This window comes from Toxotes jaculatrix, chromosome 20, assembly GCF_017976425.1.
Source record: "Toxotes jaculatrix isolate fToxJac2 chromosome 20, fToxJac2.pri, whole genome shotgun sequence".
NCBI lineage: Eukaryota > Metazoa > Chordata > Actinopteri > Toxotidae > Toxotes > Toxotes jaculatrix.
In genome coordinates, this window is record NC_054413.1 from 895,693 (window position 1) to 917,003 (window position 21,311).

Genomic DNA, 21,311 nt, shown 5'->3' on the forward strand with positions numbered 1-21,311 from the left:
AAAGGAAGGAGGGAAGTCAAGGACAAGGAGGCAAGGGATCAAGGAAGGATAAAAGAAAGATTGAAGAAGGAGAAATAAAGAAGTAAAAGGACATTAAAAAGAAAGAACGCAAACAAGTAGGTGAGAGATCGAAGACGGGAGAGAGTAGGAAGAGAGTGAGAGACTGAAGGAGTGAAATACTAAGGAGAAAGAAAGTATAAAGGACAAAGGTGGAAGAACTAATGAAGTATGAACAAGAGAAAGAAGGAAGGAAAATGGGAGGAGGTATGGAAGGAGAGACAAAGTAGTAAGCATAGGAAGTAATCAAGGGAAGGATGGAGGAAGTAAGGAGGAATGAAGACAGAAAAAACAAAGGAATAAACTGAAAGGGAAGATAGAAGATGGACGGATGACGAGAAGTTAAAAGAAGTGTAGAAGAACGAAAGGACGAGTAAAACGATGCAAATAAGAAAGAGAAAAACCCTCAACGACCAATCAGGTTCCAGCCTCCTGAATAATTAATGAGCTCAGACTCCTGTCTCACTGAAACATTGATAAGGTGATCAGACCTGTGTGTGTGTGTGTGTCTGTGTGTGTCTGTGTGTGTGTGTGTGTGTGTGTGTGTCTGTGTGTCTGTGTGTGTCTGTGTGTGTGTGTGTGTATGTCTGTGTGTGTGTGTCTGTGTGTGTCTGTGTGTGTGTCTGTGTGTGTGTGTATGTCTGTGTGTGCGTGTCTGTGTGTGTCTGTGTGTGTGTGTGTCTCTGTGTGTGTGTGTGTGTCTGTGTGTGTCTGTGTGTGTGTGTGTGTCTGTGTGTGTGTGTGTGTGTGTGTGTCTGTGTGTGTGTGTGTGTCTGTGTGTCTGTGTGTGTGTGCGTGCGTGTGTGTGTGTGTCTGTGTGTCTGTGTGTCTGTGTGTGTGTGTGTGTCTGTGTGTCTGTGTGTCTGTGTGTGCGTGCGTGCGTGCGTGTGTGTGTGTCTGTGTGTGTGTGTGTCTGTGTGTCTGTGTGTGTCTGTGTGTGTGTCTGTCTGTCTGTGTGTGTGTGTGTGTGTGTGTGTGTGTGTCTGTGTGTCTGTGTGTGCGTGCGTGTGTGTGTGTGTCTGTGTGTGTGTCTGTGTGTGTGTGTCTGTGTGTGTCTGTGTGTCTGTGTGTGTGTCTGTCTGTGTGTGTGTGTGTGTGTGTGTGTGTGTCTGTGTGTGTCTGTGTGTGTGTCTGTCTGTGTGTGTGTGTGTGTGTGTGTGTCTGTCTGTGTCTGTGTGTGTGTGTGTGTGTGTGTGTGTGTGTGTCTGTGTGTCTGTGTGTGCGTGCGTGTGTGTGTGTGTCTGTGTGTGTGTCTGTGTGTGTGTGTCTGTGTGTGTCTGTGTGTCTGTGTGTGTGTCTGTCTGTGTGTGTGTGTGTGTGTGTGTGTGTGTGTCTGTGTGTGTCTGTGTGTGTGTCTGTCTGTGTGTGTGTCTGTGTGTGTCTGTGTGTGTGTCTGTGTCTGTGTGTCTGTGTGTCTGTGTGTGTGTGTGTGTGTCTGTGTGTGTCTATTATTACCTCCTCTGACAGACAGGCTTTCCTACTACAGTGACAGTCCTGTTAATAATTAACACTCCTCCTCCTCCTCCCTCCTTCCTCACCCCTCTCCCTCTCTCTCCCCAAAGGATGGAGGTTGAAGCACAGGAAGCCCAGAGGGAGAGAGGAGTGGAGGGAAGGCTTCACCCTGTCCTCCTCTTCATCTCTCCCTCTTTCCTTCCATTCGTTATAAATTATTATTTATTTTTAATTATTAGAAATGAATGTGTTTGTTGCTGAGTCATTTCCGCTGCTCGAGCTTCTCACAAGCTTTCAGCTGTAACTGGACAGCCTCAGCCCGGGCCGGAGCACGACCTCTGACCTCGTGGTGGACGGGTGGTGGAGATGAGACAAGCTTTGTCCTCTGGGACCAGCAGAGTGGCCGTTTCTCGTGGACGGCACCAGATTGTGGACGGAGTCCTGGTGGATTTTGGGGCCTGGAGCCAGAGCTCCTGCACAGCCGGCTAACTGCTTCAGAGCAGCTCTGACTAATTTATGCAGATGTATTAATAGATCACAGGCAGCTCTCACCAGGCCGCCGCGCCTCCTCTCTCCAGAAAAAAAAAAAAGGCTAAATAAACAACTGAGGGAGAGAAGAGCTGTGTGTTCGCTCTGCAGACGAACAGGCCGGCGTCAGAAGGAGGCGGTCCTTTACAGACCCGCCTCCTTTACAGACCCGCCTCCTTTACAGACCCGCCTCCAGGATTTCTTTGATTTTGTTTGGCATTTTTTATTTATGCATTTATTTATTTTCCCCCCATCAGAAGAAATCTTCAGTTACTGATGTTATTCCCCTGATGATAACACAGCATCATCATCATCATCATCATCATCATCACACACGCTGATACTGTGTGATTTTAATTGGCCACTTTAAAGGAAGCGTCCACACTAAACCAGCTGTTCTGGCTTCATTTAGAGCTGCTCTGTTTCTTCTTCTTCTTCTCTCGGGGCAGCTGCTTGGTAAGATGACGTCACAGCGTTTCCTTCCCAGCGATCTGTTTTGTCGTCCGTCCCTCGGATCAAATGTCCATGTCCTAAACTTACTTTATATTCCCATAACCTCACCTTTGATCAGTAACACACTCACTGCTCTTGTCTTGGTCTTGTGTTCATGTGCTCATGTGTTCTCCATCGGCGGCTCAAAGCTCGTCTTCCTTCCCACCCTCTGGTTTTCCTCCCGTCCTCCGTCACCTCTGTCTGACTGTCTGTCCCGGTTAGTAAAGATCTAAGTGATGAGATTAGCGAGAGGAGAAAGCCTCCACCTCACACACACACATCACGGCCACTTAATAGAATACTAATTGATTTTGGCTGGTTTCTGGCCTGGTGGAGGGGACGGGTGGAGGGGACGGGTGGAGGGAGGAAGGAAGAAAAAAGAGGCAGGAGAGAGGGATGGGAGGCGCTTTGAAGGAGGAATCGAGCTGGTTTCTGCCTCCTGTGTCTGTTCAGATGATCAGAGGAGACGGGGAATGAACATGGACTTTAATCTATTAGTGTAATGTGGGGGGAGAGGGACAGGAGTGATGGACGGAGACAGAAAGGGAGGGATGAAAAAGGAGACACGGCTGAAAGACAAACAAGAAAAAGGAGTGGATTTCAAATGTCTGATGTTTGTCTCGTTTGGTTGAATCAGACAAATCAGCTGAATCCAGAACAGTTAACGTGTCTGATTCATTTGCTGCTGTCGTCTTCGTCTTCGTCCTCGTCTTCCTCTTCTTCTTTATAGTTTCGTGGCCTCGTCTTCTCTCTGTTTGGTTTTTCCAGCTTTGACTGGATGAAGCACAGTAACAAACATGGTGCTCAACTGTCCACTTACTGATGATTTGGAGCTTTCAGCTGCATCTCATGGTGATAAAAGATCGTCCTCGTCATGTAACAGTGAAATGCTTTAACATCCGGTTACTGTCAGTTTCATATGTCACACACTCGTCTGTGTGTCTGTGTCTGCTCTGGTTTAAGGAAGACGGACAGACCTCAGGGTGTCTGCGTCTCTTCATGTCAGGGACAAGAAACGAAAAGTGTCAATGACAAAAATCAGAACAGCATCAGAAGGAGGGATGATGAGGATCAGAGCGAGACGGGGAGATAAAGGAGAGGCTTCCCTCCTCCCTCCCTTGTTTCCTCGTCTCCCTCCTCGGGGGTTTACAGCATCACTTCTCCAGGTTTTTCCCTCTTTATGTGAAGGCAGCGCGATGCTTTCAAGGGCGTTGGCAACTGCTGGAGTTTCCTCTCATGTTCGCCTCTCTCTCTCTCTCTCTCTCTCTCTCTCTCTCTCTCTCTATCTATCTATCTATCTCTATCTCTCTATCTTTTTCTTTATCTTTCTGTCTCGCTCACCCTTTCCCTCCCTCCCTTGCTCACACACATCTCCTCTCTCTGTCTGAAACCCAACACTTCTCTTTCAAGCTTGTCCATCATCCTCCACTCTCTCTCTCTGTTTACAGTCTCTCTCATTGTCTCTCGCCCGCACCCCCTCTCTCTGAATGAAACTAAACTCCTCCCTGAACATAAAGCTCTCTCCATCCCTTTATCTCTGCGTCGCTTCCTGCTGAAGTCTGACATCAGGTCGATCATGTGACTTGATGTTTGGCCACTGGTCTGTCCTCCTCTGACCCTGACGCAGCTTCCTGCTTCCTGTCTTCTCGTTATTGTTGGTGTGGATGAACGTTTGCGACGCTGCTGGAGCTGAAACACTGAGTTTCACTTTCAGGGTTGGTCTGTTTTCTGTCAGCTCCGTGGAACAGAAGCAGTTGTGGCTTAAATTTGAATTAACTCAGGAACTTTGATCAGAGCAAAATTAAACGAGGTCAGAAATCTGATGTCGACGTTGTCGAAGCTGTAAAAACAAGAACGTGAACTCAGCGTTTTGAGAGACGATGTCAGGCCCAGATTTTCTTAAACTGAGCTCAGGTGTCCTCTGTGGCAGATCAGGCCTTGGACTTTGAGTCCACATCAGACACGTTGTCTGTTTGGATAAATTTCTCCACGTGTGTGTGGTTCAGAGGACGTGTGCAGGTGTTTTCCACGAGCTGTACATCCTCCTAACGTCCTCCTGGTCTGCGCACACACACACACACACACACACACACCTGCATTACTGCACAATAAGTTTACACAGTAAGTTCAAGTTCAGTTAACTGACAAACGCAACGAAGGCAGAAAATATTTCGTCCAGACGACGTCTCGTTCGTTTCAGGTCTGTTTGTTGATTTTCCTGCAACAAGTTTTAATTAAAGCCTGAAATGGAACTTTTTATTTTGGACTAATGGAACTTTTTATTTTGGACTAATGGATTAATGTGCATGTGCAACACATTTATTCCGTTTGCTGTGTTGAACTAATCAGAGTGTTTGAATGTGCGTTGGTGTGTGAATGTGAGTTTCCGCTCGATCTGTGATTAAAACCGAAAAATCTCAGCAGTTTATAATGAAACCTACAGAACTCCCTCTGATACACACACACACACACACACACACACACACACAGAGCGTCACTTAAAGTTAGAAGTGTGTGAGACAGAACAGAAAATAAGTTGTCAGGCTTATCTGTTTCAGTTTTGTTTTAATTGGTGCAGTGAACTATTCTTAGAATTTTAATTGCTTGAGATGAAAATCCCAGACTCTGTTTTCCTTTCACACACACACACACACACACACACACACACACACACAGCTACATTTCAGTTTTCCCTTTAAAAAAAGCCCAAATTAAAGCCGTTTCATTTACAAAGTAAAAGTCCTCCCTCCCTCTGTCCGTCGCTGTGTCTGAGTTTTGTTTCCAACGTAAAACCTCTGACTTCCTTCACAGTTAGTGGCAGAGTTAATTATATCACCTGCTTCATGAACACAACACACACATCAGCATGAACACAACACACACATCAGCATGGCTCTTAGGGCTGAGTGAGCGCCGAGTCGCTGGTTTACACGACTCGAACGTTTCAGATGAACTTCCTGTGATTGCTGTGACGCAGCTGTGTTTCATTTGTCGTCCTCTACACAAAAATCCTGCTGCACAGGTGTTTGGTGTTTACAGAAGCGACAACAGGCACATGTTTAACACAACTTTCCATGGTCATGGTCTGACTACACAAACAAAGTAAATCATCTGGAAAAAACCTGAGGCACCAAAACATCAACAAGAAAAACTACACAACAACAACACAACCCACAGAAATCTCTTACCTCCACTCTGTCCATCACTCATCTGCTTATTTTACACGTGTGTGTGTTTCTGCATGTATGATGTACATATATTTTTCATGCATAATGTGACGTGAGTATATTTATTGCACATTTTCCTGCTCACTGTGTGTGTATGTATGTGTGTGTGTGTGTGTGTGTGTGTGTGTGTGTGTGTGTGTGTGTGTGTGTGTGTGTGTGTGTGTGTGTGTGTGTGTGTGCGCTCTATACAGGTGTATTGACCTCCCCTGCACACACACACACACACACACACACTGTGGGCTGTATAATGGAGACATCAATTATTCAACAGCAGCACAGTCTATCACATGAAATACCATTCACTCTGAGTGTGTGTGTGTGTGTGTGTACACAGATATGATGTGTAATTGTGTTTGTGTTCTCTTCCTTCGTTCTCTCAGGTTTAAAGCCTCTCTCTCTCTCTCTCTCTCTCTCTCTCTCTCTCTCTCTCCCTCTCTCTCTCTCTCTCTCTCTCTCTCTCTCCCTCTCTCTCTCTCTCCCTCTCTCTCTCTCTCTCTTTCTGACATTTCCACCAAATGTACTGATGTTCAATTATTCACAGGCTGCTGAGAGAGAGAGAGAGAACGACATAGAGAAGTAATGGAGAGAGAGGGAGAGAGAGTATTGTGTTGAATTTAGTTACTGTTGTTCTGTCTGAAGGGGAGAGGAGGGGAGGATGGTGGGAGGGGAGGAGCACAGAAGGAGGAGGAGGGGGGAGAGGGGGGGAGGGAAGAAGAGGAAACAGGAAAGTTGTGTTAAAGATGTAAAGCTCTCTCTCTCTCTCTCTCTCTCTCTCTCTCTCTCTCTCTCTCTCTCTCTCTCTCTCTCTCTCTCTCTTTCAGGACCGGTAGGCGGAGTCAGTGTTATCGCATCATCTACCGCCACATGGAGCGAACTCTGACCCAGCAAGAAGTTCGACTCGTCCACGAGCAAATCGAACGCTCCGCCGAGGCCGAGCTGGGCGTCCAGGGCAGATACTGAGACACACACACACACACACACACAGACACACACACACACACACACACACAGACACACAGACACACACACACTCCGAGCTGTCACGCAGCTCCGTCACGTCCCTGAAGCTGTGATGTTTCAGCACCAGTGGAAACGTGTGGACACGTGCTGACACAGCACAGACGTCAGCGTCATGATCCACGTTAAATCTGGACAAACAGCATCAGGTGATTCATCACAAACTTTCATCAGAGTTTTTACGTGAACGAACCAAACAAACCTTCGTGTGACGGAATCGACCTGCTTCAGTCTGAAGAGAGAAAAGGATTTTTTTTTTTTTGTGTTGCCGTGATCTGAACGTGTGAGTCTGTTGTGTTGACTGTTACTTTAACTGAAGCTGTGGTTTGTAGAGAAAAACATTAAAACGATTGGTCACATGATTCTTTCTGTGTTTGGAAAGACTCTGTATGCAGAGCTGCAGATGGTCAGTGGAGACAGAGGCGACAGATGGATTCATGGTCAGAGGAACGAGCTCATCGCTGCACCTCTGCACCTGCAGCGTCTGTCTCCACCCGACTCCAGTCTCACACCATCACATTCCGTCTCACGATCTGATCCAACCAGGACTCAGGAGGTGATGAGGTCAGAGGGGACGGCGGGTCACTGATCTTTACTCTGAAATCTGATCAGTGGACACACAAAGTCCGAACGAGGCCTTGTCTCCCTCCTCACATCCCACACACTCCTGCAGAAATGTCACACACACACACACACACACGCCGTCCAAATGCCACTCTGTCAGTTATTCTGTGCCAGTGCTGAGACATTAAATGGCTTCGCCTGTCACTCCCGTCAGCCATGCAATGAATTCTGGGTTTTTACACACACACACACACACTCTCGCTCTCTCACTCATTTGAATACAGCTCATTAGAAAATACACTCCCACACACACACACACACACACACACACACAGCGTAACAACCAGACAACACTCTGTCAGTGTGGTGAGACGATACGCTGGCTTAGGCTGCTACGATCATACACTGGCATACTGGAACACACACACACACACACACACACACACACACACACACACACACACACACAGAGTTACAGGCAAATGCCACTCTGCCAATCATGCAGTCGGAGGCTGTCTGCCTTCGATGGCTCGTCACTCTGGTCGAGTTAAAATTGAGCTCTGACAGTTTGAGGCCATGGTTTTTGGACACACACACACACACACAGACACACACACAGAGTAAATACACACTTTAATATTTCATCAGTGTGACAGTTTCAGTATTCAGAAAACCTCAGTGACACAATACGAAAATACAAGTCCTGGTTTTGGAGCCCTGTAGGAAGGTGGAGGGCGTCGGCGTTAAGGTCACTCACAGTGGGTCCATTTTCACCCACTGCTCTCAGACACACACACTCTGAGGTTAGTGTGTGTTTTCAGTAAGTTCATGCAGATGAAGTCGCTGCAGTTTTAATGGTTTATGGTTTGATAGAATCAGTCAGTGTGTGTGTGTTTGTTTTCATCACACACACACACTCAGGTGGAGGTCCTGGGAGGTTCACTCTTGTCTCGCCTGGTCAGAACTGACACTGACTGACTCAGACTGTGTCCAGATTCATCTTCTGTACAAAGGGTGACGTGTCCAGGACGACAACGGACACAAAGGACGACAAAGGACGTTTCAGGGAGATTCAGCAATTTCTTGCAGATGATCCAGTATGATTTAAGGAGTGTATTATATCTCAGTGATGTTCTCTATGATCTCAGCTCACTGTCCTTTGCTTTTTTAATCTGGTTGCAGCTCCTCTGGAAACATCACGTTTCTCTGGAGGAGGTGAAGCAGTTTCTGGATGAACCTGGCTGAGAGGCCGCAGGTAACGGGGCTGCTGGGGGATTTCTAAAACCTGATCTGAGATTCAGACTCAGATCAGGTGAGGATGAGGATTTACAGAGAAACACAGGAAGAGTCGAACCGTTGGAGCGAAGTGAAACTCGGATGAGTTCTGTGCTGCTGACTCAGACTTTTTAAAGAGAAGAAAACGAGACATTTGATTGGTTGATTGGTTTCCTCAGCTCTGGCCACACCCACAGAGAGTGGATTTGTTTTAAACACCACCGTGTTTCGAGTCCGCTGACTTCCCCTCATGTGTGTTAGGATTTGATCTTTTTGATTCATTCATGAAGAAATTTCTGTTTGGTCGAATGAACTGACAGAAGTTCAGGCTGCTGTGTGTGTGTGTGTGTGTGTGTGTGTGTCTGTGTGTGTGTGTGTGTGTGTCTGTGTGTGTCTGTCTGTGTGTGTGTGTGTGTGTCTGTGTGTGTGTGTGTGTGTCTGTGTGTGTGTGTGTGTGTGTGTGTGTGTGTGTGTGTGTGTGTGTCTGTCTGTGTGTGTGTGTGTGTGTCTGTGTGTGTGTGTGTGTGTCTGTGTGTGTGTGTCTGTGTGTGTGTGTGTGTGTGTCTGTGTGTGTCTGTCTGTGTGTGTGTGTGTGTGTCTGTGTGTGTGTGTGTGTGTCTGTGTGTGTGTGTGTGTGTGTGTGTGTGTGTGTGTGTGTGTGTGTGTCTGTCTGTGTGTGTGTGTGTGTGTCTGTGTGTGTGTGTGTGTGTCTGTGTGTGTCTGTGTGTCTGTGTGTGTGTGTGTGTGTCTGTGTGTGTGTCTGTGTGTGTGTGTGTGTCTGTGTTTAAGATACTCCAGCCATGACATGTTATGGAAACACTTGACTTCAACATTTACATCCTAATGGAAGAAACACACACACACACACACACACTCACTCATACACACAGGATGTGAGAACTATGGAAACAAGTGGAACTTTAAGTCTGAGTTTGAACAGCAGCTGCACAAACTCCAAAAACAGGAATAAGTTTCAGCTGTTCATCAGACGAAGGAAGATTCTTGAACCCAGAGCCTGGTGCTGCTGGTGACGCTGCTGGTGCTGCTGGTGCTGCTGGTTCTGCGGCTGGTGCTGCTGGTGACGCTGCTGGTTCTGCTGGTGGTGCTGGTGCTGCTGGTGACGCGGCTGGTGCTGCTGGTGGTGCTGGTGCTGCTGGTGACGCTGCTGGTGGTGCTGGTGCTGGTGACGCGGCTGGTGGTGCTGGTGCTGCTGGTGGTGCTGGTGCTGGTGCTGCTGGTGACGCTGCTGGTGGTGCTGGTGGTGCTGCGGCTGGTGACGCGGCTGGTGCTGCTGGTGGTGCTGGTGCTGCTGGTGACGCTGCTGGTGGTGCTGGTGCTGCTGGGGGTGCGTCACACAACTCTGTGGTTGTTTTATTTCCATTTTAAAGGAAAAGTTTAAAGAATGACATGAATTCATTATGTTATTGAAAGAATTTCCACAGTGGATGTGATCATATTCCTGTGTGTGTGTGTGTGTGTGTGTGTGTGTGTGTGGGTGTGTGTCATGTCCACCCAATCAGAGGCAGACAGGCTCTAACAGCCAGAGGACTGACAACCTGTATGCACACACACACACACACACGCACACACACACACACACACACACACGAAGAGGCCATCCATCAAACGTACTGATGCTGCTCTCAAAGGGCAAACCATCAACACACACTTGGTCCATTTATCTCTTCTGCTTTTTGACCTTTCTGTCCCTCTGTCTGTCTCACACACACACACACACACACTTTAATGACGTTACTTCCTGTTTTAAAGCCCAGACCCTCCTGATCTCAGGTCTGCTCCCCCCTGCAGGTGCAGATGTGAACATCTGTGTTGTGTGTTTTATTTTATTGGCTCTTAATTCTCCTGCAGTTACACTGAGTCAGACGCAGCTTTAACGTGCGGCGGGGGAAAACTCTGTGATTCTCAAATCTTCATTTAGCCTCGTCGTCGCTTCGACTGCCTCTCAGTTCTCCAGCTGTGGTGATGACATGCAACACGCTCACAGCTCCCTCCACATCTGTCAGATATATAAATATCCTGACTGTCTGTCTGTCTGTCTGTCTCTCTGTCTCTCTGTCTGTCTGCCTGTCTGTCTGCCTGTCTGTCTGTCTGCCTGTCTCTCTGTCTGTCTGACTGTCTGTCTGTCTGCCTGTCTGTCTGTCTGCCTGTCTCTCTATCTGTCTGTCTGTCTGTCTGTCTCTCTGTCTGTCTCTGTCTGTCTCTGTATGTCTGTCTGTCTCTGTCTGTCTCTGTCTGCCTGTCTGTCTGCCTGTCTGTCTGACTGACTGACTGACTGACTGTCTGACTGACTGACTGTCTGACTGACTGTCTCTCTGTCTGTCTGACTGTCTGTCTGTCTGCCTGTCTGTCTGTCTGCCTGTCTATCTCTCTGTCTGTCTGTCTGTCTGTCTGTCTGTCTAACTGTCTGACTCTGTCTGTCTGTCTGTCTCTCTGTCTGTCTGTCTGACTGACTGTCTGACTGACTGACTGTCTGTCTGTCTGACTGACTGTCTGACTGACTGTCTGTCTGTCTGTCTGTCTGTCTGACTGACTGACTGTCTGTCTGTCTGACTGACTGTCTGACTGACTGTCTGTCTGTCTGTCTCTGTCTGTCTCTGTCTGTCTGTCTGTCTGTCTGTCTGTCTGTCTGTCTGTCTGACTGTCTGTCTGTCTGTCTGTGTCAGGCAGAGGGAGTGTTGTAACTCACCTTATTTAACAGACTGTGTCGACCTGAAGTTTGAGGTTTGTGACCTCGGCCATTGACATTTAATGTCTTTTGATTTGAACTTTTCATTCAGTCTCATCAGAGTCATCCATTTGTTTGCGTCCTGATTGTTCAGTCTATTTTCAGCAGCAGGTTTGAGTTGTTTTTATTTATCCAAACCACTGATATGGTGGAGTAAAGACAGGAGAATGAAAATGGACAGAGGGATGAAGAAAAGTCTGAAGGAGATTCAAACTGAAAACACAATCTGACCCTGAAATGGAAAAAGGAAATGAGGGACATTCTGACAGGAAATACAGCAGATATCTGTCTTTGTTTTCTTTTACATTTGTCTTTTTTCAGAGCCTGTTGTTCATCGTCCGTCTTATCTCTCCCTCGTTCTGCATCAGTCACGTTCTCTTCTCTCCATCTTCCTCTCTTTCTTTCCTCTCTGGGCCTCATCTCTCGCTCTTTTCCCCGTCTCTCAGGTCTTCTCTCGCTCTCTTTCTCCTGTTGTTTGCAGTGGAATGAACTGTCGACAGTTTCAGTCACGATGAATATGAAGCAATCCTGATGCCCCCACTGAGCGTGTGTGTGTGTGTGTGTGTGTGTGTGTGTGTGTGTGTGTGTGTGTGTGTGTGTGTTGGAAGGTTTTGACTTGATCTTTGCAAATCCACTAAATGCATGCATCCACACACCCACACCATGTCTCCAGCGTCTGGTTGTGTGTGTGTGAGTGTGTGTGTGTGTGTGTGTGTGAGTGTGTGAGTGTGGGTCGGAGGGTGAGCGACTACACCCATCTGTCACCCTCCCACCCTCTCTCTCCTTCGTCGCCTCCATATGAGACAATAAGAACACGAGCTCAAAGTGTCTGGAATGAAAAGTAAGAAGCGAGGAGACAGAGAGGGACTGGGACACGAAGCGGAGACGTCCGAGGTTCTCTGTTTTTCTCGCTCTGCAGTTTTAGAATAAAAGAATTTAATGAAATACAGATTTAAAAAAACAAATGTTGGGTAATTCTGTGGTTCTCCGTTGTTTTGTCTGCTCGTTTCACAGCATTTGACGTATCATCATCTTTTAAGTTGAGATGTTATGTGAAGTATCAACTACAGGTCAATTCATCTGGAGTGGTCTCTGAGTCCACCTGAGGACTCTGAGTCCGCCTGAGGACTCTGAGTCCACCTGAGGTCTCTGAGTCCACCTGAGGACTCTGAGTCCAGTGCTCCCTCTCTTTTAGCTCCGTGTTTGGTCTCCACCAGCTCCACCGTGTTCAGCAGCTGCTCTGAGTCTGTGCTAGTTGCTGCTCAGCAGGTCGAGGACAGAGAAAACACGTAGAGCACATTTCGGTTTTCAAAATAAAATACACTGGCCATGTTCATTGTGAAGAAGGGATGAGTTTACAGCCAGAGAGAGAGAGAGAGAGGAGGAGGAGGGCCTCTCTCAACCCACTTTTCTCTCTCTCCCAGGAAAACAGCAGCTGGGAAATCTTGGGAGGGCAGCCCCACACATCACTGGAGTGTTAGGATGGAGGATGAGGAGTGGTTGCCATGGTAATTGAGCTGGGGGGTTTTTTTCTTCCCTTTCTCTCCCTCGTTCTCTCTCTTTCTCTTTCCCTTCAGCAGGATTGTTTTACAGTGAGAATTGATCTGCATACTGCCTACCTGTTCATATTTCACACACACACGCACACGCACACGCACACACACAGTGGCTGATTTAGCTTCAGAGACATTGGCTTGGCATTTCCAATATGCTGCCTAACTCAAACCATTACATCCAGTCTGGTTGTTACGCTGTGTGTGTGTGTCTGTCTGTGTGTGTGTGTGTGTGTGTGTGTGTGTGTGGAGGGCAGGTATTTTTAGAAGTCAGTATCAGGCTGTTAGCACGCCTTGTTCAGCTCTCCACACACACACACACACACACACACTGTCAGGTTGTGATGAAGACATTTTATCCATGGAGGCGAAACAAAACAGCTCAGGAATCCCTGATCTATCGCCGTGGAAACAACAGCAGAGGGGGAGAGGGCCCTCCCTCCATCCAGTACATTCTCTGTTAAGTAGAAACACACACGAAGAGGGAGCTAGTGTGTGTCTGTGTGTGTGTGTGTGTGTGTGTGTGTCTGTGTGTGTCTGTCTGTGTGTGTGTGTGTGTATGTGTGTGTGTGTGTGTGACAGCAGCTGTATCAGCAGAGGATGAATCTGTTCTCGTGTCAGATCTTAACACACTGAGGCTTCAGAGTTTCACTAATTAGCACAGCCTCTCTGTGTCTGTTGCACACATGCAGTAACACTGTCAGTACTGCAGTAGTACTGCAGTACTGACAGTGTTACTGCCCTGCAGGACGGATTACACCACAGTACAACTGCCCCTGGTTTAAATACCTCTAACACAGCCACAGTGACACTCTGCCCAGGCTTCTACTGCAGCATTCATTAGGATCACTGCAACCACTGCTGCTGCTGCAGTGATTCAACTTCTGCTGCTTCCACTGCCAGAGTTCAGCCGACTGTTCCACTGGTATCACTGCTCCTACTGCTGCTGCGAACAGTGTTAGCAGAGCAGAGCTACTCTGATCCTGGAGCTGTGGGCCGTGGAGGTCAGTGAAATCCTGCCACGCTCTCACTGCTGGGTGTCATCATTGTGTATTACAATTGTGTATCAGCAAATAGTTTTGAATAAACATGAACTTGAGCTCATTTGATCCCTGAGGTCTAAACACTGAGACAGACACAGTTTGGTTCCACACAGGTGACAGTGAATCCGCTGATGGTTGGCTCTGCTTCGGGCCTGTTGACATGCTGTGATCAGCCGGTCTCCTCTCATCCCGCCGTCTCAGTCTGAGGTTCTGTTTGCTGTGGAAGAACACAGCGACAGAAACCGAGAAGCTGCCGGTTACACTAACATGTTTACTGACGTTCAAAGAGTTCACACACACACTTCAGTGAAAATGACTTTTCAACTTTAATGATCTTTAATGGACTGACATTCATTCAAAACCAACAAGAGACAACAGTGCGCACACACCTGATCCGGATCCTGAGGTCGGGGTCTGAATGTTGTGCTTCAGTTTCTTACATGAGTATGAGATATGTCACATTACTGAAACATATCAACAGTCAGGATGTTTTTATTCAGTTGCCTCATACAGATGTACTGTAACTGAGAGTTATTAATGATCTGGTCCGTTCATCGTCTGACTTCCAGCTGACGGCCTCTCTCTGCCCCTCAGGTCAGAACAAACTACTGCAGGATCAGACACAAGACACTAACAGGTGAGCTGAAAGCAGCACTCTGTTGTCATGGAAACAAGGTGCGTGATCCACTTTTGTACCTCTGCTGAGACAAAGCGCTCCAGGTTGCACTTTTCCTGAGAGAGTGGAGAGTTTGTCTGTGTGTCCGAGGTCAGGCTGCCCTCAAACATCCAGCGCGCCCAAACAGGGAAACTTTGACTTTTCCACTTTTCCTCTTTTTTTCTTTAAAAAAAAAAAAAAGATTTATTTATTTATCTGTCTCCCCAGGTGCTCGACGGCTGCTGAAGAATGAGAGTGTCCTTCAGCTAAAATGTCCGTCCTCCAGGCTGTTTACTACCTGTCAGGTCACAGGAGTAATTGGTGCACCTCTGCTCAGGTCAGTATCCCTCTGTGACCTTTCACCAACCAATTAGCTGCTTATAATCTTCAGCTGAAGTTTCTTCTGTTGGCTGCGACTGAGCGTGTCAGCTCGACGTCTAAATGTCAGCTGCAAATGCTGAAACTTGCTGCTGATAATGTGATAAATGTTGGCGGCTCGTGTGAATGGAAATGATCTGATGCAGTTGTCTGGATGAAGTGAGGCACCGGAGAAAAGTCGTGTTTGAGTAAAATCACAGACGCAGCTTGGAAATGTCACAGAAGCGTTTTTACAAACTGCAGCCGTGCCTTCGTTCTGCTGCAGGTGGGTTAAACTCATGACCTACACTCACCTGGAAATCTGATAATGCAAATCATGGAGTGATCATGGGACAGTGGGCCCCAGGACGGACCTTTAAATCAGTCTGATTTTATTCTTTGTGCATCTCTTTGTGGTTGTTGTGTTTCTGTTTTTACTTGTTTTGTCTTTGTTTTCAGTTGTTTTGGATCTATTTTCATTTATTTTGTGTGTTTTCATGTGTTGTCACCTTTCACCTCGTGGTCAGTTCGTGTCCAGTCCTTCTTGTCTCTTGTCTCGTCTGACAGATTTCTCCGCCTACATTCCTCAGGTCCACCTGCCTTCGGCCTGACGCCTACACGTTTATCGTGCCGTCCTCACGGCTAATCAACACATGGACGCCCCCTAAACCATTTAACTTTTCATGAATGTGTTGTATAAAAGCAGACGCTCCCTGAGATGTCGCTGCACTCATACTGCACAGACGCTCCCTAACTCAGTTAGCACAGCCTGAGGGATGAACGCCTTGTAGACGCTCCCTAACTCAGTTAGCACAGCTGTAATCCAATCACACACACACACACGATGAAGGTGTGGACAGTGTGCTGTGAGTGGCATCAGACTGTGTGTGAACAGGGAAATATCATGTATGTCTCAAAGCCATGTGGAACACGTGTAGGCGTCACCTTCAACCTCCAAACGAGTAAACGTATGAAAAGCGAGCGGTGAGGTGGGCGTGTACGGAGGGCGTGGTCTTTGCGCCATGACGGGAGATTCATCTGGTTTGCAGTCAGAAACAGAGACAGACGCTTTTTAAATCCCATGGAGACAGAAACACGAGCAGCTGTTCACAGAGCCACCGACCTCCAACATGGCCGCCACAGGTGAGCGAGACACCTGACGGCTCACTGCAAGCAACACACACTTTAAACGTTTCTCCCTCTTCTTTCTCTTTCTCCTTCCCTCCTTCTACAAGCAAAACCATCTCACGTGATGTGTCCTCTCGCTTGCATCTCCTCCTCCTCTTCCTCCTCCTCCTCTTCCTCCACATGTTAAAGTCCTGACACACCTGCTGAGGGATTACCAAGGTGTTGCACAGATGTTGCCTTTCCTCTCCATCATGTGTTAGAGTGCTAATGACTTATGTGTACAACTTTATAGTACTGCAGAGAATATGCACTAATATTGCTACTCCTCCCTCCTCTTCCTCCTCCTCCTCCTCCTCCTCCTCCGCTCACCGTGTGCTGATGAAGCTGCTTTGTGATTAAAATGTTCCACAGATGTTGCCTCCCTCTCTAACACTCCCCCTCGTCCTTCTCCTCTCTCTCTTTAGCTGTGAGAAAAACCTGCAGCTCTTAACACTCCTCTTTCTCCTCCTTGTCTTTCAGTCCTGGTGAACAGATGCTGCCTCCTTTTCTCCTCCTCCTCCTCCTCTCTCCTTCTCCTGCTGCTTCTCTTCCTCTGTGGAAGTAAAAAGAGAGAAAAATGAAAATGAAGAAGCCTCCTTTCCTTCATTCCTTTCCACTCGTCCTCTCCAGAGGCGGGAAGTATTTATACTTTAATTGAGAGTTTTCTCGTAGAACACAGAAAGTTTGGCTGCATCAATAATAACAATCCACATTTGTCTTTTTGTGTTTAATGGCTTATAAAACGCTGGCTGATCTTTGACTGATTGAATAAAGCTGATCATTAGTTGTTGTCACTGCTGTGTTCAGACGGACTGACATGTTTTTCTCTTGGGGCTTGCCGTAGCTGTTCGTGCTCGCTGCTGACACCAGCTCTCCTACAGACACGCTGCGCCCGACGCCGAACTGCAGGTGGAGGACGCCGAAGAGCCCGAGCTTCATGGCTCAGGAGGTTCATCCCAGCAGACTCAGAGTCTGTTGGACGTGGACATTACTGCGGATTCCTGCGGCCTGAGACTCACTGCAGCAGTTTCCTCACCTCTCCACACTCTCATCTGCTCCTTCTGCCCCTCTTTTATTACCTTCTCACCTCATTCTCTTCATCTTTTCGTGGTTCTCCTTCTCCTCCTCTTCCTCTTCCTCATGTTAAAGTGCTGATGAGGCGGGTGTGTGATTAAGGAGGTGCTCCCCAGATGTTCTCCCTGTGATTGATTGCTGCGTTTATTGTCTGAGGGCTGAATGTAATAAACTCATTAGCGCTCTCCCTGGGTAGGAGGCCTGTGTGTGTGTGTGTGTGTGTGTGTGTGTGTGTGTGTGTGTGTGTGTGTGTGTGTGTGTGTGTGTGTGTATGTGTGTGTGTCTGTGTGTCTGTGCGTCTGTGCATGTGTGTGTGTGTGTATGTGTGTGTGTGTGTCTGTGTGTCTGTGCGTCTGTGTGTGTGTGTGTGTCTGTGTGTGTGTGTGTGTGTGTGTGTCTGTGTGTCTGTGTGTCTGTGCATGTGTGTGCTTGCTGTCACGACCTACAGTGTCCATCTCTCTGACAGTTGATTGATGGTGGTTTCCTGGTCTCCAGTGTGGAGCCGATCAGTCACATCACTCAGTCGTCGCGTCGCGTCACACCAAAGTTTTTGTGTTCGATGCCCAACGTTTATCACTTCATATGAGAGTATTTAAATATGTTTACTTGGCTTCAAAAGTGAGTCTTAACACATTTTTGTGCATTTGACCAACAATGCCAAAAGTCTCTGAGCCCCTGGTCTGAAGACACTGAGCTCCACTGAGCTGCTGTGCTGGGTTTGTGTTTGACCTCTGACCCTGCTGAGGACTGAGGAGATTGTGCTGCTTTTCTTTGTTTTGTTTCGTTATAAAGTGAAAATCTTCTGTCACGGAAAAACGTCACTAGTTTGGAAACTATATAATATATATAGCAATATTTGAAAATGTAAAACATTCCTCGTAGCAGCAGCTGTAGAAGTCGTCTGCTTGGTCTCATCTGCTGCTGAATGAAGCTGAAACCATAATATGAATTAAACTGGGAACTTTGGGAAAGCCTGAGTCCTGCCTGGTTTTCTGAGGGGAAGCAGTGAAGCGGCGTCCTCTGTCCTGCCAGCTGGCCGTCTCTGCTTGTTTTTTGGACGTGGACTTTGTGTCTGTTTCCGGGCCAGATTATTTCTTCCTCTCCGCGGTGCTATCAATAGACCGTCACGTGACAGGCGTGTGTGGCTCGTGTGAGGATGCAGGGAGTGAACGAGGAGGCTGAAGCAGTTTCCCCTCAGCGTTCAGACGATCTGTTGACTGCGCTTCGTGAAGAACGCTGTGCTGCCTCCGTGCTGGTGCAGGAGGCAGGAGCAGTGGTATATTTAGTAATGACCCAGTTCTGCAGGGTGCTGGCAGGGGTGAGCCCCGGCTCCCGCAGGATGATTTCTGAAAATGAAACAAGATCAAAACCAGAACTCCAGAACAGACGCAGGATAATCCTGTGGCGTGTTTATGTTCTGACCACCTGAGTGAAAACTGATCGTATGATCCTGCTCGTTGTTTCAGCCTCTGTCTGACCTCAACATGAACCACAACCAGCCATGCCTGAGACGTGTCTGGTCTCCATGTAAGACTCACTCTCTGAAATCAGCTGTTTGTTCTAGTTTGTCTGTTGTTCCATCAAACTCTGCCAAAAGTTGGTAAGTGTTGAATTAAGTTTTTTTTTCATCACTTTATAAATTAAACCTGATTTTCAGTGTAGAAATGTTTGTCTTATTTCCTGTCTTCATCAGTGATGGGTCCCTCAGCCGTCCAATCCTGGGGCTTCCTGACCTCCAGGATGTGAACCACACCCTGATCCTACACGTTCCAGCAGTTCTGACTGTCAGATGCATGTCTGGCTTCTTCAGGACGTATTTTTCAGGTGGTAAACAGTGGTTTGGGATTTAAAGCAGACGCAGCTGAATAAAGGCTGTTTTACTACGATAGTGAGAAAATAATCAAAGCTGCTTCTCAAACGCCGTGTGAAGAGTTTGTGTGTAGACGTGACCCTCTGCAGAGCTGCTGTCAGAAACTCTCAGCCAACCCACTAATCCACTTCAGTAAAGCGTCCTCCTGATGAAATGTAGGCTGTTTGCTCAAAGTAAGAACTTGTGACCCATTTACACATCAGCAAACTCAGATTTAGCCTCCTCTGCTGTGAGAAACTGCCGGACACATTTACGGCGGCCGGCCTTTCTCGCCTGACAGCCACAGCTCACAACCTCAATTCCAGTCCCCTCCGGTTCTCACATAATGCTGTTCTGGAGTCGGTTTGTTGGTCCGGAGGGAACGCAGACCGATATCCGCCCCATTTACACCAGGAGCTGAAATCCCAAAGAAGACACAGAGGATGTTATTTTGGGTTGTGCCTTCACAGAGGGGTGAGTTTCCCCAGACCAGCATCCTGAGCACAGCACTGCTGCTGGTGTCTGGACCCAAGGAAACAGATCCTGCTTCTACCTGCAGATCCAGACTGGCTGGTGTTTTTTTTGTCTTGTAATTAATACAGAGTCCGTCTGACACAGAAACATGTGAATGAACAGCTTCACTGTGAATTCAGCTGAATTCAGTGACTGTATCTGAACCTGAAGCAGGTTTGGTACCAGGTGGAATCAGCTGATTCTCCGTGTTCTTTTTCACCACGTCAGGGAATAATGAGGCCGAGCTGGTTCCTCGTGGCCTGTTTGTCTCTGTGGTAACGTACGAGCTCAGGTGAGTGTGTTCACCTGTGGCTTTTATTTTTCTGTGGTTCTGGGTTTAATGGTGTTTTTGCTTCAGTGAAACAGGATCATCAGAGTGTGAGGAGGACGGGACTGCAGCTTCATCACATGTGAGAATGGGAAAAATCTGAGTGACACCTCTCTGGGGTTTTGGCACATTTCTGGTCTGACACCCCCCCCCACACACACATACACACACACACACTACCAACAACAACAACAACACACATACACACACCAACAAACTGAGGTCCCTCTGAAACGATAACTGTTCTGGATAATTCTAATAAAAGCTTTTTTCTTTTCTTTTCTTCTCTTTTTTCCAGTGAACAGCTGGACATCCAGTTGACTGTAATAATTCACATTAATTATTACAACCAGGCCACACAACATCAATATTTAAATTATATTTTAAATTTAAATCACACGAACAAATGAAGTAAAATAAACCTTCTTCCTGTTCTGGTTGTTCTCTGACAGGTCGGTGCTGACAGGCTGCTGAGCGAATAAAAACGGGACTGACTGGTAGGAGTCTCTCCAAATCCCGCGGGAATTCCTCCATCTCTCCGGCTTCCCTCCATGCATTTGAGATGAGCAGCTCGCCTGAGATCTCGCCTGCTCTTGTTTCGAGGTAAAGGCGATAATTGGCTCTTAGGATTTTTTATTTTTCCATTTTTTTCAGGAATTATTGTGTCTCCCCTCCGGGGCTGCTGCTGCTGCTGCTCTGTCAAAATGCTTTTTATTGCAAATCCTAAAAAGACAAAAATCACTTTAAGTTCAATTTAACTTTTGTTGTGTTATTTGTAATTAAGCAGTTTTATTGTTTTTTGCATATTTCGAGAGAAATTTTAAAAATGTAAAATGAAAATCTTTATATTATATATATAATATATATATATTTTTTCATTATTTTAAATCGATTCTTTCTTCTTAATTTGTGCTGGAATCTCCATGTGAATCAGCTGACACCCATCTGTGGCTCGTGCTTGGCGCGCGCAGCGGCCTCGCTGTGGTTTAATCGCGTCCTTCTAAAATATTTAACATCCGATATCTCGCGGGGTTTTTTTACCATCAGGTGAGATTTTTCTCTGCAGGTGAAAAGCACCTGAGAGGGAAACAAATGCTTCTCTGTCTTTCTGATATTTATTGTCCTGTGAGGAGCAGCCGTCCTCTGCCTCACCTCACTTCACATCGCATCCATATTAATGCAGAAACACGCCGTGCACGCGTTTCCCCTCGGGAGCCCGCAGCACGCAAACCGCGGCTCTGATGAGAATCTGCGTGAGCTTCAATAAACCGTAACGAAATTAGACTGAGATCCTGAAAACCTCGCTGTTAGAACCACAGATGAGCTGCGCGGCCTGTAACAGCGGCTTCAGCGGTACGAAACACGAACACTGTAACACGAAGCACAGTTACAATAAGAGTGCTGCAGGAAGTTA

The 21,311-nt window shown here is 47.2% G+C and overlaps 2 protein-coding genes across 3 annotated transcripts in view; one reads left to right on the forward strand and one right to left on the reverse strand.

Annotated features, from left to right (window-relative positions):
• fars2 (phenylalanyl-tRNA synthetase 2, mitochondrial) overlaps positions 1–7,135 on the forward strand; it is a 64,826-nt gene extending 57,691 nt beyond the window's left edge. The window contains exon 11 of one of the 2 annotated variants that reach the window (XM_041065705.1): positions 6,578–7,135. In XM_041065705.1, coding sequence (XP_040921639.1) covers positions 6,578–6,716 — 139 coding nt within the window. In that variant the 3' untranslated portion in view covers positions 6,717–7,135. The remainder of the gene's footprint in view (positions 1–6,577) is intronic. The other variant, XM_041065704.1, reaches the window with a different exon arrangement.
• LOC121200363 (protein NLRC3-like) overlaps positions 1–21,311 on the reverse strand; it is a 567,821-nt gene that overhangs the window by 181,451 nt on the left and 365,059 nt on the right. The gene's annotated exons all lie outside the window — the stretch shown is intronic.